Source organism: Mixophyes fleayi, chromosome 2 (genome assembly GCF_038048845.1).
Source record: "Mixophyes fleayi isolate aMixFle1 chromosome 2, aMixFle1.hap1, whole genome shotgun sequence".
NCBI classification, from domain to species: domain Eukaryota; kingdom Metazoa; phylum Chordata; class Amphibia; order Anura; family Limnodynastidae; genus Mixophyes; species Mixophyes fleayi.
In genome coordinates this window covers 4,151,912-4,170,562 of record NC_134403.1, presented here as the reverse complement: position 1 = coordinate 4,170,562, position 18,651 = coordinate 4,151,912, and the positions used below count along the sequence as shown (strand labels likewise).

The 18,651-nt window shown below is 41.5% G+C and overlaps 1 protein-coding gene across 1 annotated transcript; it reads left to right on the top strand.

Moving 5' to 3' along the window:
* Nucleotides 1-7,617: 7,617 nt before the first annotated feature.
* On the top strand, nt 7,618-18,436 carry LOC142138934 (embryonic protein UVS.2-like). The gene is made up of 9 exons (XM_075196059.1): nt 7,618-7,645; nt 13,210-13,344; nt 13,437-13,554; nt 14,517-14,695; nt 14,786-14,867; nt 15,013-15,140; nt 16,443-16,558; nt 17,963-18,188; nt 18,432-18,436. The coding sequence occupies exons 2-9, from the start codon at nt 13,218-13,220 to the stop codon at nt 18,434-18,436; spliced, it is 981 nt and encodes a 326-aa protein (XP_075052160.1). The 5' UTR covers nt 7,618-7,645; nt 13,210-13,217.
* The last annotated feature ends 215 nt before the right edge of the window (nt 18,437-18,651 follow it).

Here is an 18,651-nt window from a genome sequence, read left to right as displayed (position 1 = left end):
CCGTTTTGAATTAATTATAACCTTCAAACCAGCCGCTAAGAACAAGAAAGCTGACGCTCTATCTCAAGCTTTTGTGACGTCCTCTGATGTAGAAGAGGTTCCCAACCATGCTATTCTAGACCCCAAATGTATTTCTCTGGCTGCTTCATCCACCAAAATGCTACCATTTGGGAAGACCCTCGTGCCTCCTACTCTGAGGAGGAAAATCCTTTTGTGGCTCCATGCCTCTCGTTTTTCTGGACACGCCGGTGAACACAAGACCTTTGAGATTCTCTCTCGAAGTTACTGGTGGCCTTCAATGAGGAGAGACGTCAAAGAGTTTATTGCTTCCTGTGATTTATGTTCTCAGTTCAAATCCTCCCGCAGAACTCCAGCAGGGTTGCTGCGACCACTACCCATTCCGTCCAAGCCTTGGACCCATATTAGTATGGATTTCGTTACTGATTTGCCACCAAGTAAGAATCACAATACTATTTGGGTAGTGGTAGACAGATTTTCGAAGATGGCCCATTTCGTCCCTCTGTCCGGTTTACCTTCCTCGTCTACTCTGGCTGAACATTTCATTAAAGAAATCTTTCGCATCCATGGATGTCCGTCTGAGATTGTGTCAGATAGAGGAGTACAATTCGTTTCCAGATTCTGGCGGGCCCTTTGTAAAACCTTGGGCATACGATTAGCACTCTCATCTTCTTACCATCCGCAATCTAACGGACAAACGGAACGAGTCAATCAAGATCTTGAGACCTTTATTAGGATGTTCTCTTCAGCCAACCAAGACAACTGGGTAGAATTGCTCCCTTGGGCTGAATTCGCCCATAACAACATGTACCATGAGTCATCATCCAAAACTCCATTCTTTGTGGTCTACGGTCACCATCCGTCTTTTCCGGAATTTCCTGCCCTCCCGCCCATCCAAGTTCCTGCTGTGGAGACTGCTTGTCAGACCTTCAAAAATATCTGGTCTCAGGTCAAAACCTGTTTAAAGAAGACATCTAACAAATATAAGTCTTTCGCAGATAAGAAGAGGCGGGCTATTCCACCACTAAAAATTGGAGATCGTGTCTGGTTATCTACCAAAAATATTCGTTTGAAGGTTCCATCTATGAAATTCGCCCCTCGTTTTATTGGTCCATATAGGATCATTCAAGTTATCAATCCAGTATGTGTTAAACTTCTTCTTCCTAAGAATCTTCGGATTTCCAATGCCTTCCATGTGTCCTTGCTCAAACCTCTCATCATCAACCGTTTCTCGGCTCCTCCCTCAGCACCGCAGCCAGTTCAAGTTCATCAGGAGGAGGATTTCGAGATTACTGAGGTATTGGATGCAAAAATTTCGCGAGGAGTCCTCGGTTTCCTCGTTCATTGGAAGGGCTTTGGTCCTGAAGAGCGTTCATGGATCAAAGCTGAAGATCTTAATGCTCCTGCCCTTCTGAAGAAGTTTTATTCCAAAAATCCGGACAAGCCCGGTTCCAGGCGTTCTGTGCCCACCTTTAAAAGGGGGGGTACTGTCACTCACCGGACTGTGAGTGCTTCTTCCCGGACATTTAGGAACCGTGGCCGTCCTCCATCCTGAGGGACTGCGCATGCACAGCCCTTTCTAAACCTTCAGTGTATGTTCCTTTAACTTAATTGGCAGATCAGGCAACCTCCCTATATTAAGCACCTGTGGTCAACACCACGTTGCCTGATCTTGGAGTCTCATTCCCCATGAGTCTCTGAAGGTGTTCCTGTGTTTCCTCGTTTATTCAGCCCAGCTGATTCCTGTGGTTTCCAAACCACTTCTACCTCTGTGGTTTCCAAACCACTTCTTCTACTGTGGTTCCCATACCACAGCTACCCTTCTGTGTATCATCGTGACTGTGAGCTGATTCCTATCCGCTGCCTCCGTGCACTACAGTCTTCTAACCACTTCAACTCTACCATGTATTATTGGGACTGTTAGCTGATGCCTATCCGCTGCCTCCGTGCACTACAGTCTTTCATTCACATCCACTCACCTGTTCATGATTGTGACTGCTAGCTGATTCCTATCCGCTGCCTCCGTGCACTACAGTCTTCAACCTGCAACTCGTCTGTGTTTCATCATCGTGACTGCTAGCTGATTCCTATCCGCTGCCTCCGTGCACTACAGTCTTCAACCTGCAACTCGTCTGTGTTTCATCATCGTGACTGTTAGCTGATTCCTATCCGCTGCCTCCGTGCACTACAGTCTTCAACCTGCAACCCGTCTGTGTTTCTTCGTGACTGTTTGGCTGATTCCTATCCGCTGCCTCTGTGCGCTTCAGTCTTCAGTCCTTGTCAACTCTCCCGTGTTTCCTTGAGTCTGCTGCCACTATTGCTACCCGCTACTCTCCGTGATCAACAGTTCCAGTTCACCTCTGCTCTCCCGTGTCCCATCGTTACTGCACCTGCTGGTTGCTATTGGCTACCTCCGTGTTCCCGCAGAGACCCGCTGCTGCTACTCCTCAGCGCTACTCATCCATCTACTGCTGATCCGCTCTCCACGCTTTCCTGTGTTCCCTGCTGGTCTACCTACCTGTGCGCTGCACCTACTAGACCACCGCTTCACCCATCCAGGGACTTTGCATCCTGCCGGCCTCCTGCCGTTCAGGTATCTCTGCACTCCTGTCTGACTGCCTTCTCCTGAACCACGGTATGCATACTTCTCATTGACTGTGCTGTGTATTGCATACCTTGCTGGACTGTGTTGGTTCTCCTCTGGAGTTTGCTATCCGCTGAGTCTATTGCCATCATTGACTGTGTTATCTCGTGCTGGATTACTTCAAGAGACTTTCTATATTGGCAGTGTTGTTCAGTCATATATACATTTATATTGTGCATATTACTGTGGATCAAAGTCAAGGTGCCCGTGTATATCTTGTGTTGCAGTCTCTCCCCGTGCACCTCCTCACATATATATTCAGTGGTACAACTTGCTAGTGGCAGACCACTGACCCCTGTTTCCAGTTTCACCTGTTCCAGTATCCTCTCACATAGCAGTGGTACAACTTGCTAACGCAGACCACTGACTCCCCGGATACCTCCACTTGGATTCCATTCCTTCACTCAGACAGCGTTCCAACTTGCTATCCGCAGACCGCTGACTCTCATCACCTCCTCGTTTCTGTTGGACATTCCTCCTCACTATAGCAGTGGTACAACTTGCTACCGCAGACCACTGACTACCTTCACGTGTCCTTTGTCCATACAGTTCCTCGTGTATTACTACCTCCATATTGCCAGTGCTGCTAGTCATAGACTTTCCTGAGCATCTCATCATCTGCTATTTCCTGTTCCGTGATCACCCTGCTACCAGAGTACCATATTACCACCTATACTGCTCTGGTAAGCCTATCACCTGGTGATCCCTGGGTAAAGACTCCTAGTGCCCGTGACACTGTTGCTGTTGCTGCGGAAGGCGATGCATCTACCCAGTAGGCTGTCACAGTCATATAGTCCTTCGTTTGCCCAGAACCACTTGTCCACATGTCCGTGGTTAAGTGGACAGTGGGTACAACTGCATTTTTCAGAGCACTGAGGACACTTGATCGTACTTCTCTGTACATTTTTGGTATCGCCTGCCTAGTGAAGTGGAATCTCGACGGGATTTGGTACCTGGGACACAATACCTCCATCAACCCTCTAAATCCCACTCCACTGATGGCGGACACCGGGCGCACGTCTAACACCAACATTGCAGTTACAACCACAGTTATACGCTTTGCAATAGGGTGACTACTATCGTATTTTGTGGTCATGGCAAACGACTGTTGGACGGTCAATTGTTTTGTGAAAGACTTAGCGGTCTTACGACTTCCCCTCTGGGAAGATGACCGACTAGCAGCAGCAACAGCAGCATTGGCAGTAGTAGGCTTACCGCTGCAGGATTCCTCGGATGAATCCGTATTGGAGAGGACTCAGTCTGGCTGCTGACTTGGGCTGCAGGACTGAATCTGATGGAGATCGTGGGGGAAGTTGACGAGGAGGGTGTTGCTGGTGTGTATCCAACTGGACCACGGGATTTAGGTGTCCCTGTACCGATGACGGTCCTAGCCCCAGTTCCTGAACTAACCACTGAACTATGAAGGTTATTCAGGTGACGTATAAGGGAGGATGTCCCTAGGTGGGCAAGATCCTTACCCCTGCTTATTTGAGCTTTACATAAGCTACATATGGCCATACATTGGTTGTCCGGATTTGGATAAAAATAACTCCAGACCGAAGAGGTGCATTTTTTGGTCTTCTGACCAGGCATGACGATGGGCTTTTTCATCCCATGGACATCAGCTGTTTCCACCCCCTGGTGCCTCATTTACAATAACCACATCACCATCCTCATCATCAAGTTCCTCCACAGAGCCAGCTACATCATCAATAGCCTCCTCCCAAGCCACCTCTTCCCGTACAGTGATGGGAAGGTCAGGCTTGACAACCACCAACACCCTTGGACTCGCCTTGGGGATTTGTGATAATTTCTCTCTAGAAGGCAGAGTTGTTTGCTTTTTTGTTGCTGACAGCATAACTCTCTTCAATTTTTTGTAGGGGGGGAGGAGGAGGAGGGCTAAGATCCTTGGGTGAAGATGGACCACTAGTCATGAACACGGGCCAGGGCCATAGCCGTTCCTTGCCACTACGTGTCGTAAATGGCATATTGCCAACTTTACGTTTCTCCGCAGATGATTTTAAGTTTCTCTTTTTGCTTTTTTTTGAGAACTTGGGCTTTTTGGATTTTACATGCCCTGTACTAGGAGATTGGGCATCGGGCTTGGAAGATGACGTTGATGGCATTTCATCGTCTATGTCATGACTAGTGGCAGCAGCTTCAGCATTAGGAGGAAGTGGGTCTTGATCTTTCCCAACTTTATCCTCCAAATTTTTGCTCTCCATTATATGTAGCAAAAGATACTGCAGAATGTGTGAACTTGGTAATATTTCAGTACCAATGGACTTATACTGCAGGATTGGTTTTGCAAATTTTGTTGTAATTAAATTTTTTTACAATTATTTTTTTGTATTTTTTTTTACAACTTTTTTTTAAATTTTTTAAACACTTGGGAATATTGGGGAAATAACTATGCCCTTAGAAGAACAGAGCACGGGACACAGGACCACTGGACTGAACAGGACACAGCACACAGGACCCAGCAGCACCACTGAACTCAAAATTGACAGAGCACAGCACACAGCACCACTGGACTGATACTGCTGAATGTGTGAACTTTGTAATAATGCAGCAGTACCACTGGACTTTTACTGCTGAATGTGTGAACTTGGTAATATTGCAGTACCAATGGGCTTATACTGCAGGATTGGTTTGGCAAATTTTGTTGTAATTAAAAAAAAAATTAATTAGTTTTTTGAATATTTTTTTTATTAACTTTTTGTAATTTTTTAAACACTTGGGAATATTGGGGAAATAACTATGCCCTTAGAAGCACAGAGCACGGGACACAGGACCACTGGACTGAACAGGACACAGCACACAGGACCCAGCAGCACCACTGAACTCAAAATGGACAGAGCACAGCACACAGCACCACTGGACTGATACTGCAGAACACAGCACAGCACAGAACTAAACAGCACAGCACAGCACAGCACGAGATCTACCAGAACAGAGGACCACCTAACACACCCTCCCTCTACCTTGATCAATGCCCGAGTGAAGATGGCGGCGACTAGCTGGGAATTTATAGGTTCCGAGTATCGCGAGATCCGACAGTGGGATTATGACTCTGAGCCTCGGTTTCAATTTTTCATTTGGCGCCAATACCCGGATCTGTCTCGGATCCGACTCGGATCGGCAACGTTCGGGTGGGCTCGGATTCAGGAAATCCGATTGCGCTCATCTCTAGTTAGTACGTGGAAGAAGAGAAGCATGTATGTGGAGAGGTAATGGGATTCAGCTGTTACTCAGCCCCTGAGGACTAGAGACTCACATCTGCACTGTCTGCGCTATGTTCAATGAGATCCTGATAACAGCAACCGGAAGTCACAAATGCTTTCCAGTGGTTATACCCAGAAGTACTAGATTCAAGTTCAATAAGTAATACAATAATACCGAACATTTCTTACCTTGGTTCCGGAGTTCCCACTGATTCAGTAGGTACCATGATGACTGTAGCAGGCCAGCAATGCTGATCCAAACAAAAAATGTTTCAACAAGCAGTTAATGGGAACGGGGCATCAACAACACTTCTGCCAGTGTAAATCATGAAGAGAATCAATGACCTGTTACAGATGTCAGGGTACTCACTGAAACAGGGTGATCACCAGACCCCAGTGAAGTATTATTCAGCATTATTATATTACTAGGTATGCTCTTATCATGGTCACTTATAATTAAAGCTTATTTTACAACCCACAGCACAATAGTTCATTGAACACCCCTCTTTCTCTGTCTCTTTCTGTCTCTCTCTGTTTCTCTCTCTGTCTCTCTCTTTCTCTCTCTCTGTCTCTCTTTCTTTGTCTCTTTCTCTTCATGTTTTAAACCATCTAATTCTTCTACTGATATAAATTTTTTCCCCACCTATATGTTTCTATTTGTCAAAACCCGACACACAAACAATGAAAATGGTAAAGGAGATAGCAACATCTCATCCAGGTATAACCGTTAAGGATAGACATAGCCCATACTGCCCTAGTTTAGCTACACACTGCAGAGTATGTAAATATGTTTACCATTAAATATTGTGCATTAATGACCATTACTGGGATATTTTACATACTTTTGGGTAAGTAAAACATTTATATTTTGGAAATTTACTACAGCACAATTAAAACTGTTTGCTAAAGATTGTTTTATTATTCCCCTTTACTCTGTATGTGATTATACTGACATTGTCAATGTCTATATGGATTTTTCATATTTTTAAAATATAATTTGAGATGAGTGAACCTTCTGTGGTTCAGTTAGGAGAAGGTCTTACGATATTGTTCTATATAGTCTTATTTTATCATTTAGTCAAAAAAAGTAATTTTTAGATATGTAGAGGGGCATAAAAGTTGATTATATTGTAATTTTTTATGTGATATGTATGAATGTGTTTGTCTTGGGGACAATGCTGTTTGTTTAGCAGTCTCATCAACCTCACTCACACTAACTTCTGAATTTAAAGATACAAAACAGAAGTAGGAACATTTTCCTAATACATTTTTTAAACCATATACTAGACATTCATATCTGGACACACTGTAACATATTAGAGTCTGGTCATATAACATATTTATCTGGTCTTACGGAAGTCATGTATAGCAAAAAAAACTTAAACATAAAAGGTAGATTACATTTTTAGGAATTTGTTTAGTAAACTGCAACAACTGCACTCAGGAGACTATTCAGATAAATGTATTATACATGGTTATCACATTGTAGGTCTCAAAGGATCAAAGCAGAGGCCACTTGTGAGGATACTAAGAAGAGGTCCTCAATCTGCTCTTTTCAGAGCCACAGATTGGGGGTGGGGAGGGGGCAGAATGCTGTAGGGGCAATGGAGCCAGGCAATGTTTTGTCCCTGTTTAGGAGACTATCCATATAGATGTAGTATACATTGATATCACATTATATGTACATTTGTATTTACAGCAGATACAGATGCCAGTGAACCTGAAGATATTTTCAGCAGGATTATTGAAGTCAACAAAGGTATCAACCTACTACTAAATGCTACAATGCAATACAAAGGAGTTAGGCTAAGAAGTCTAAGGGGGAATTGAATTAGCTATAACGAGTCTATGGAAATATATTGCCTCAATGTTTTTTCTCAAATCTCTGCTCATTCCCCTATCATTTCATAGAGATGTGGGGAGAAAAGGACTGAAAACGTGTTACTGCATTTTCTGGCAATGTGTACAGACGGACATTGGTATGATGTCCGGCGGCACCTTGCGGATAATTTAATTCATCCCTAAATGTAGAACAATAGTATTTATGTAGAACAATATTATTTTCAGTCGGTGTGTTGAAATGACTCTTACATTGTACATGCATTTGTAGTTTAACTACAATAACTCTTATAAAGTAAGTGAAGTTGTGTTATTGATCTAAGAAACATATTTTTAATGGAAACAAAGATGAGTATAATATTACTTTGATATTGTTACAAGTTAGGATTAAGTTATTAATCTGACATTTCATTAATTTGTGTTTTTCATCTCTGCAACTTTCTTTTTAAGAATAAGTATGTTCATTCACTACCACGCTCAATCAGACTTTCCCACAGCCTTCAAATCTTTAGATGCTCTTTGAAAACCAATCTCTCTTTTAGAGGTGACCTCATCCCCGATAACACTATTCACAATACTGCACCCTTGTAACTGTCCCAATCTCCATTCTCCATCACATTGGCTCCTCCTATTTCAGCTGTGCCCGCTTCCACTTAGAATGTAAGCTCTGTAATGGGCAGGGTCCTTCATGCTGTTGTTTTCATTTCTGCGTTTATTTTGTCTACCTTGTATGTCACTGTTTTATGTATGTCCTGATTTTATTACTGTACAGCGTTTCAGCACTTTAAAAATCTACATTAATAATAATAATAATAATGTCACTCACTGGACCGTGAGTGCCTCTTCACTGGTACGTGGCTCTCCAGTATTCATACCTATCCTAAACCGTGGCCGCCCGCCATCCTGATGGTCTGCGCATGCGCAGTTCCTAAGAACTCTTCTGACCTTTGCTTTTAGTTAATTGGTTGATCAGGCAACGCTCCCTATTTAAAGCACCTGTGTTCATTGCCTCGTGGCCTGATCTTGGAGTCTCATTCCCTGTGAGTCTCTGAAGGTGTTCCTGTGTACTTCTCCATGTCTTCAGCTTCCTGCTGATTCCTGCTCAACTCATTGCCGGTTTCCAGACCGCTTCAAGTCTCCTGTGTTCTACTATGTCTTCAGTTCCCTGCTGATTCCTGCTCTAATCATCTGCGGCTTCCAGTCCGCTATTACCTCCAGTGTTCAACTCGTGTTCGCTATCTCCAGTGATTCCGGCATTGCTCATCGTTGTTCTACCCGTGTCAAGTTCTCTGCCTGTGTGCTGACCCGGACCCTGATTACCGCTACCACTCACCTGTGGTTTCTTTACTCGTGCTGGCGTGCAGCCGCTCAGCTGTTCCTGTATCCTCTCGTGGACAGCCTGCTCAACTGAACCGCGGTATGCTTACTTTCTATTGACTGTATTTGTTTACTGCATATCCGCTTGGACTGTTCTCCACTTACCCACGGAATCCTCTATCTCCCTGAGACTGTGTTATTACTCCGCATATCTGCTGGGAAGTTTACCTCTTTGTTCAGTCGTGAGATACATATGCTAATTGACCTTCTGCTATTAGCCTGGATTCCAGTAGTGAATTTGTCTCTGTCAAGCAGCGCCTGCCACACCAACATAGACTTGTGCATATGGTTTAGGATCAAGTTCCTTGTGCTCTCAGTGTCTACATTCTTTGTTTCCACTCATCAACACTTGTACACCCCCTCACCTATTAAGCAGTAGTAAAACTTGCTATACGCAGACCACTGACTTCCCCGCTACCTACCTGCACCTGGACAAGTCCTCTCACCATAAGCAGTGGTACAACTTGCTATACGCAGACCACTGACTTCCCCGCTACCTACCTGCACCTGGACAAGTCTCTTCACCATAAGCAGTGGTACAACTTGCTATACGCAGACCACTGCAATATTTGGATATGGAACTCGCGCTCTACTCTTTAGGTAGCAAGAGCGGCTCAACTAAAAAAGGAATCCCTTCCTATGTTAATAAATTGGTAAGAAGTGAGCGCTCAATTGCTCCTTTTGGGGATCAGTGGTCAGTGGTCTGGAGAGCTAAATCTTAAATGAATTGACTTAATGCATACTAAGTGTATAAAATTGCGACCAACATAAATTAATATCTAAATTCTAATACTCAACATATGGATACAATGCTAACAGATAAAAACATGCATTTAATAAAATGACATAACATGTGTGCCGGCCACAGCGTGAGTGACATATGACAATGTTTTAAAACAATCATAGATAGAGGACACTAAAACAAATTCCAATATTGCATGACACAAAACTAATGTCCACCAATTGTCCAAATGCGAGGTCCAATATCAATAGTAGTAAGTCCCAGAGGGAGTGTAGTAGACAGTGAGCCGGTATTCGCGAGTCCTCGTACTCGATATGCTTAAGGCCCAGACGGACCTGATTAATAAGTCTTACTTGGAAAAACGGTGATCCTTGGTGAGATATCCTAGATTGGTAAGGAGGACTGTGACCAAGCAGCGATGACCATATGGGTAATGTACCCAGCGGCGTGTATCGATAAACGGGGTGCGTTCCACAGTGAGATGCACAGATGGACTTCCGGTTTGACGTCACTAAGGGGTGTGTCCCAACGCGTTTCATTTGCTACAGCAAATTTCCTCAGGGGATCGTGATGTCCATAGAAAATATGGGTTTATATAGTGTTCGTAATCGTCAGCAGACTTGGAGGACAGTGATTGAGACCGTATGACTTGATTGTAAATTATTGCCATATAATTGATTTCTTACACAAGGATTATCTCACTTTTGGTGTTTCATCAAGGAAGGCCACACTTCTTAGAACAGAATACAGATTTCTACCAGATATACAGCTGATGCAGGTAAATAGGAGGTGAGGAAATATTCCAGGCAGCATGCACAGGGAAATGCACGGATAAGTCCAGGTACAAATAAGGAACAGGTCAGCAGAAAGTATGCTGAGAAAGATCCCAATGCAGCATACAAGCACAGGTGCAAGGCAGGAGAAAGAATCACAAGGTGAAACCACAGGATATGACATCAGGATGACAACAATAACCAGCAGATATACACTTAGTATGCATTAAGTCAATTCATTTAAGATTTAGCTCTCCAGACCACTGACCACTGATCCCCAAAAGGAGCAATTGAGCACTCACTTCTTACCAATTTATACGCAGACCACTGACTTCCCCGCTACCTACCAGCACCTGGACAAGTCTCTTTACCATAAGCAGTGGTACAACTTGCTGTACGCAGACCACTGACTTCCCTGTTACCTTCCTGCACTTCTTTACGTCCATCAAGATCCTCGTGTTCATATCTACCTAATCATTAACCAGATTGCTGCTAGTCATTGACTTTTCTATTTGCATCCTCTCACCATCTGCTGAGTCATATGTTCCGCTAGTCACCCTTCTACCAGAGGACCACTGTGTAACCCACACTACTCTGGTAAGATCATCATCTGGTGATATCCTGGGCAAAGACTCCTAGTGCCCGTGACAAATAATAATTCTTTATGTGTGTTGCTGTGACTTACGATCCCCCTGGGCCGCACCAATTTCTTGAAGATTTCTCTGCATTGCTCCCTCACTTCTTATATTCCTACATGCCCAGCATCATCCTGGGTGATTTTAACTTACACATTGTTAATCCACTTTCTAATGCCGCTTCCAAATTACTGTCTTTAAGCTCCTCCCTTGGCCTCTCCCAGTTGGTTGAATCCTATACTTATTGCGATGGCCACTGCCTTGATCTTGTTTTCTCTAGCCTATGTTCATTTTCTGATTTCCTTAACCCTCCATTTCCTCTTTCAGATCATCAACTTATCAGCTGTATGCTCACCCCCACTATTTTATCCTCTCTGCTGTCAAACTCTACCAAATCTCCTCATACCCGCAGAAATCTTAACAATATTCATTTTCAACAGTTTTCCACCTCTCTCCAACACCTTCTCTCCCCAATCTCTATATTCTTCTCCCCTGATACAGCAGTATCTCATTCTCACCAATCCCTAGCAGCAGTCCTAGATCATGTGTCTCTAGCAAGTCTCCTCCACGTGGTGTTGGAAGTCAGCCGTGGCACACTAAAGTAACACTAAGTCTTCAAAGATGTTCCCGTAAGCAGACTGTCACTCTTGTAAATCTCCTACCTTTAGTGAATTCCTCACATATACTTCTAACTATTACACTTATCCACATGCTCTGGGCAAATCAAAACTAACATACTTGAAATAGTTCATTTCTGCTCATGCTTCTAACCCCCAAACGCTTTTAAACATATTTTCTTCTGAACCCTCCCAGCCCAATCCCTCTGACTACTATCTGTGCCTAGTATCATCATCATCATCAGTTATTTATATAGCGCCACTTCTTACTTCAAGTACAAGATTGATAAGATCAGACTTGGAATGGTATCATCTCCCTCGACAAGCAATCAGCTCAATTCCTTCCCAGCATCCTCTGACATCCTCTTTTTATTTGATTTCACAAATGAAGATCTACTCTTTACTTATCTTCCTGCTCTACCTTCTGTCCTCTTAAATTCTATACCTTCACATGTCTCTTGTGCTCATGTCACCTCCAAATACAAATAAAACAGAGTTAATAATATTCCCACCCAACAAGAGAAGTTTCCCACCTGACATTTCTATTTTGGTTGACAACATGATCATAAACCCCACCCCACAATCTTGCTGCCTTGGTGTGATCTTTGACTCAGAACCATCCTTTTTTCCCCACATGACTCTATATTTAAATCATGTTGCAGACTTTTATACACACATATCTTACACAAGACACTGCAAAAATCGAATTCATGCACTCATCATCTCCCGCATTGACTATTGCAAATCCCTCATTACTGGTCTTCACCAAAACAGACTCAAACCTCTACAATCTATTTTGCACACAGAGGCTAAATTGATTTTCCTGGCAAATCATTCTTCCTCTGCTGAGCCACTCTGTCAGTCTCTCCATTGGTTGCCTGTTTTTTACCAAATTCAATATAAAATTCTTCTACTAAACAACAAGGTCCTTAACAAAACTGCACCAGCATTCACCTTCTTACTTTTACCACCCTTTGCACAATTCCCACAAGACAATAACACTCTGACCCCTGACCAACATTGCTATGGGACTGGATCACATTGGATACTAATAACTTTTACCTTTGCAATCTGTCTGGACCGAAATGCAATATGTAGACCTAACCTAATGTATCAAACTCCCATTGTCCCTTAGATTGTAAGCATGTAAGCAGGGCCTTTCTACCTCTTTATCTGTATTATCCAGTATTGTATATTATTGTGTTTGTCCCCAATTGTGGGCTACAGAATTTGTTTGTACTATATAAAGAAATATTGATGATGATGATGACACGACATGGATTTTGCTCATAGTAAATTAACATTTAAATGCTTCATGTCTATTTTTCTGATTAATGCAGGTTATAACATGACAAGACAGGAAGGAGACATTGTTATAAAAACTGGGCGCAGCGCTATCATGTGTTTAAGATGCCTGTGGCCTAAATCTGAAGATGGGACTGTCCCTGTTCCATACACCTTATCCCCTGATTACAGTGAGTTTCCTCTTCCATATGGTTTACTAATGTATTCATGGCCATCTATTGCTCTAATCTATTAATAAATGTGCATCATTCTTTCTCCACAGATGACAATCAACTGAACGTGTTTACAAATGCTATGCAGGAGTATGAGACATTAACCTGTGTGAGGTTTATACCTCGAACAACAGAGAAGGCTTTCCTCAACATTGTCTCTTCAGAGGGGTAGGTTCTTCCATTCTGTCTATGTCAAAAAGGAATTATTTTTTTATTATTAAAGGTTTATTAAGAGGAGAGATAAGAAAAATAGTACAACATTGTTTGGAATTATTATTATTATTATTATTATTATTATTATTATTAGCACTGACATATTACACAGTGCTGTACATTGGCAGAATCATGATACATACAAATGACATAAAACAGAAGGTAAAGAAGGCCCTGCCCTAATGGGCTTACAATCTAGGTGTGGGGAAGACTTGATACAAAAGGGAGTGGAATAACAATTGTATCAGCTGGTGGAGAAAGTGTGTGTTATTATAGTAAGACAGAAGCATTATCAGCCAACAATAATAAAGCAGTCATTGGTGACCCAAAATATTAACCAGTTACTTTAAAAATCTTAACACAGTCAGCAGATGTCAACCATAGCTGCCCTTCACTATTTATTGTGGGGTTTGCAAACTTCAGGGATCAAATACCATGGGAGATTTGCTAATCTATATTCTCGAGTGCAAAACAAACAAAAAACAAATAAATAAAAATCACACATATGTATATATGTATATGTTTTAACAAATATATTAGAAAAAAAACAGGAAACAAGCAGTATGTATAACCTGCTAATAACAGTCTACATACCTCACTGTGCTGTATAGAGGAGTCTGTACATGGGATAGAAAAGTTTTAGAAACAGTTGTGCAACATATTTCCTGTTTATATAACACATTCGTTTTTTCTGGTCAATCAGTCGAGCCAGACATCTGCCACCTTTTTGAATTTAACTATGAGACTAACTATGCAGAATATTCTTAATATTGAATATGTAGAAGAAGTGATTCTTACATTACATTTATTTGAATAGATCTAAATCTTCCTTCCAGGTAATTACTATGTATTGCTCTGTGTGGATGACTATGCTGTAACCGTTGAACAAACTCTCATTGCTTCCTTACTGTTTCCAGCTGTGAGTCATTGGTCGGACGAACAGGTGGAGGTCAGAAGGTTGGAGTACAGATTGGTGGTTGTGTGGGCAGAGGGATTATACAACATGAACTAAATCATGCCCTGGGATTTTACCATGAACATATGAGGAGTGACCGTGACAACTATGTCGACATCATGTACCAGAACATCTCACCAAGTACTGTGCACAAAAATATTACATAAATATTAATTTTGAGTTGTTTTCATTGATGCATGTGGTGTTGTAACTGGGCATTTCCTGTTGCAGTGTGGTGGTCTGATTTCAGGTCCACAGACACTAATAACCTGGGTCTGGAGTATGACTATGGCTCAGTGATGCATTATGGAAGGTAAGTTAATACCCTTTGGTATGCACATTTTTATTATATTGTAGATGATGGTGCTGGAAAATAACTAGAACACATTGATGTTGGAATATTCCTTTTTATATTGTATCATTCTGGAATGTACTGATGTCTATTGTCTGTGTGACAGGTATACATTTTCTAACACTGCAAACCAACCTAGCATTGTACCCAAGCCAGACCCCAACGTGCCTTTGGGACAAAGGAATGGATTAAGTATCTTGGACGTTTCCAAAATTAACCGGCTTTATCAGTGCAGTAAGTATTGATAGATATATGATTCTCAACAATGGCCTTATCTGTGTGCAGTTTATATGTTCTCCTCTTGTTTGCGTGGGTTTCCTCCGGGTGCTCAGGTTTCCTCCCACACTCCAATAACATACCGGTAGGTTATTTGGCTGCTATTAAATTGCCCTTAGTCTCTCTCAGTCTGTGTGTGTATGTGTGTGTACGCTAGGTGATTTAGATTGTAAGCTCCAATGGGGCAGGGACTGATGTGACTGAGTTCTCTGTGCAGCATTGTGGAATTAGTGGCGCTATATAAATAAATAGATGAAAATGATGATATGAGGCCCCAATTAGATTTAGGAGTAAATCGAGCTTGCACCTTGGCATACCATGTTGGCTGCATGGGGGGAAGGGTAAGCTCCTATCTCATCTCTAAACTGCAGTGTAATGTTATAGTTGCTAATATATTTGTGCTGTGTGCCAAAGGTAATTCAAGAATATGTAGAGGCAGGAGAGAAGTTCAAATGACTATGAGATTATTTGAATATAATGTAAACATATACAGTTACCAATGATCATATTCAGTGAAAGCACAGCTTGCAAATGGTTTGTAAACTAAGAACAGAGTAGTCTAGTAGTGGCTGTATCTGACAGCTATAGTGAACAAATGATCAGTAGGTAGTGATATAGAAAGATTTCCTTCCTAGCCAGCTGACCAATGTTTAATAGACTGTTCAATGTTGAAAATGCTCTACACACAGGTAGATATCACAGTAAGCAGAAAGCCAAAATGCTGAGTTGGAGTAGTAATGTTGGTGCCAAGGTCCAGAGTCAGAAGTCTTTGTATGCCGTTAGTCAGGGAATAAAGAGCCATATTTGAAGGTGAAAACAGGAAACTGAAGAACCCCAGAGGGGAGACTGTACAGGAGTCAAGAATAAAACTCACTGACAAAGCTGCAAAGAACAGGAGGGTCTTTTAAACTCCAAAGGTCCAATCAGGTCAAAAGAGAAGCATACCTTAATTTATTGAGACAGGTGTATACTAACACATGCCCACCTGAGATAAAGTGGCAATCCCAATATCCTAACAGGAAGAGTGTATTTTCCATGCATTGAAAACAACTTGTATTTACACTCCTTACAAAGCACCATGGTTTGTCCAGGTGTAAGATTCTACCCTGAAGAGAGATTCTTTCCTAATTCTACATGAGGCTCATAGAGTGTGTAGGTGAAGTTATCTGTCACATATATAGTAAATCAAAATGAAATAATAACTGGAAATACTTCACCAAGTCTACAGTAATTGATTAAAATCACTGTCTCCCTTCATAGATGTTTGTGCTCATTTACTTACGAACAAAAATGGAATATTGAAATCAGCCAACTATCCCTCAGCTTATCCCAATGATGCCAGCTGTGTTTGGTTGATCAGAACAACCACTGAACAGGTACAGTATAGAATGCTTGGAACAGGTGACAAACAGAAGGCAAAGGAATTAGATATAATTTCTAAAATCAGTTCTGCCACTTCCGGGGACATGAAATCCAATACACCTGGAATATATTCAGAGCAGATCTCACTGCATTGAAATGGATTTTGATCTATCATGATGGAGCTTCAAAAGATCCAATCACCAGCTAATAAGTGTAATATATGTGTATTATGGCACTACACACACAGTGATATAAGTAGCGTTAGATGCCTTTCTGTGCTGACTATTTGCAGGTAAGGACACACACGTTATATTCATTCAGACGGATCTCAAGGTGCGTCCAGCTGTCCATTACAAGCATTGGTGCCAAGTGTACATCAGAAATAAGAAGTTTGTGTATTTAGCCTCACGATAGCCTATAGAAAGTATAGGGATGTCACAGACTTAGTAGTAAATGCAAAAGCCACATTACTCTATATGTTCACAATCTAATAATGTGTCATACACAACTGAGATTAGTAGCTTTACAGTTGCTAATAAATGTGAAATGTTCAATTACCTTATAAATGTATTTAAGTAGAAACACAAATATCATTGCACCTCACTGAACCAGCCCTCCTAGCACCCACATCAGATACCTTCCTACTGGTGTATCTGCAGCTATGTCCATGTCTACTACAGTCTCAGTTATGTGACTATTCCTTACTTACTGTACTCGGCCTATGTTTGCTCGCATGTTCCCTCCACCTTTTCATTAGTTGTAAGTGTAAGATGCATTGTAAGCTGCATACAGACGTATCAGTATGGCTTTTATACATATGCTCAGTAAGAAAATGTGTATTTTACACAAATAAAAGAGACAACTCTGCATGAGCCCCACAGTGTTCATCGTGCATTACAAAATCACAAGAACCTATAGAGTTTGGGTCCGAACCAGATATATTTCTTGGAAATTATCAACCTTCACTTAATAAGTAAGGAAAAGGCAGATTTATAATATGACCTATAGGTGGTGCTCCCCTGAATAAGAATAATCATTTATCAAACAAAATAAAGTGTATTCCTATAGGGGCACTCGGGGGCTGAAGTATTTTAAAACACCTGCTGCTCAATTCAAAATGCAATGCTTGTAGTTATAGTTCTACAATACTCTAGGGGATAAGTGATTATCCCCAATGACTTATCCCCTCTTTTTTTATCCCCCTAAAAGAATATTTGTCTAGATTTTGTGGAGCGTAGGACAGGTGAAAGGTCCAGGAATATTTGTGGACATTTCAAAAAGAGAATTGAGAAGCTTTAATCACATATTGATCACATCCTCTGTGCAGTAAAGTCCAGTTTGGCTTAAAAGTGTAAATTAAGTTACACGTGGTCTTATTTCTTAAACTAACATTTCTGATATGAATGTTTAATATTTAGATCACCCTGGATTTTAATGGCTTTGATGTCGAATACTCACCTGATTGTGTATCTGACTACATCAAGATTTATGATGGTCCCAGTAGGACATCTCCTGTGTTGCTGGACAAAACATGTGGGACAGAACCGATCCCTCGCATAGTTGCTTCCACTAACCAGATGCTGATTGAGTTTGTCAGTGACAGCCGTGTTACTGGGGTCGGCTTCAAAGCTACATATAGCTCAGGTATTGTATTCAGATTTTAAAAAACGGCTTATATGTTCCTTGTCCTTGCACAGTTTTATCATATGGACATTATACTGTACATTAATGAGAACAAAGCCATTCTTTAACCTCATATACTTGGTAACTGTTATATTTAGTTATGTGTCTTCTATATATGATTATTACATAATATGCAGGTAGAAGAATGTACATATGTGTGATCATTTAGTTTTCTAACTCCTATTTCTTTCTCTTTCTTTACAGTATAATTGAGGAATATTGCAATAAACAGAATCATTAATTGAGGAAAAAACTGACATCACAACTGAGACAAAACTCACAGTACAATTTCCTGTCTATACATAGCGAAGCAAATCTATTTCTCCCAGAAGATTTCTAATAAAAACCATAAAGAAGAACAATATAATATCTATATAAAATATTGTTTATACCTTTATAGCAAATTATATTTGTATCTCTCTTA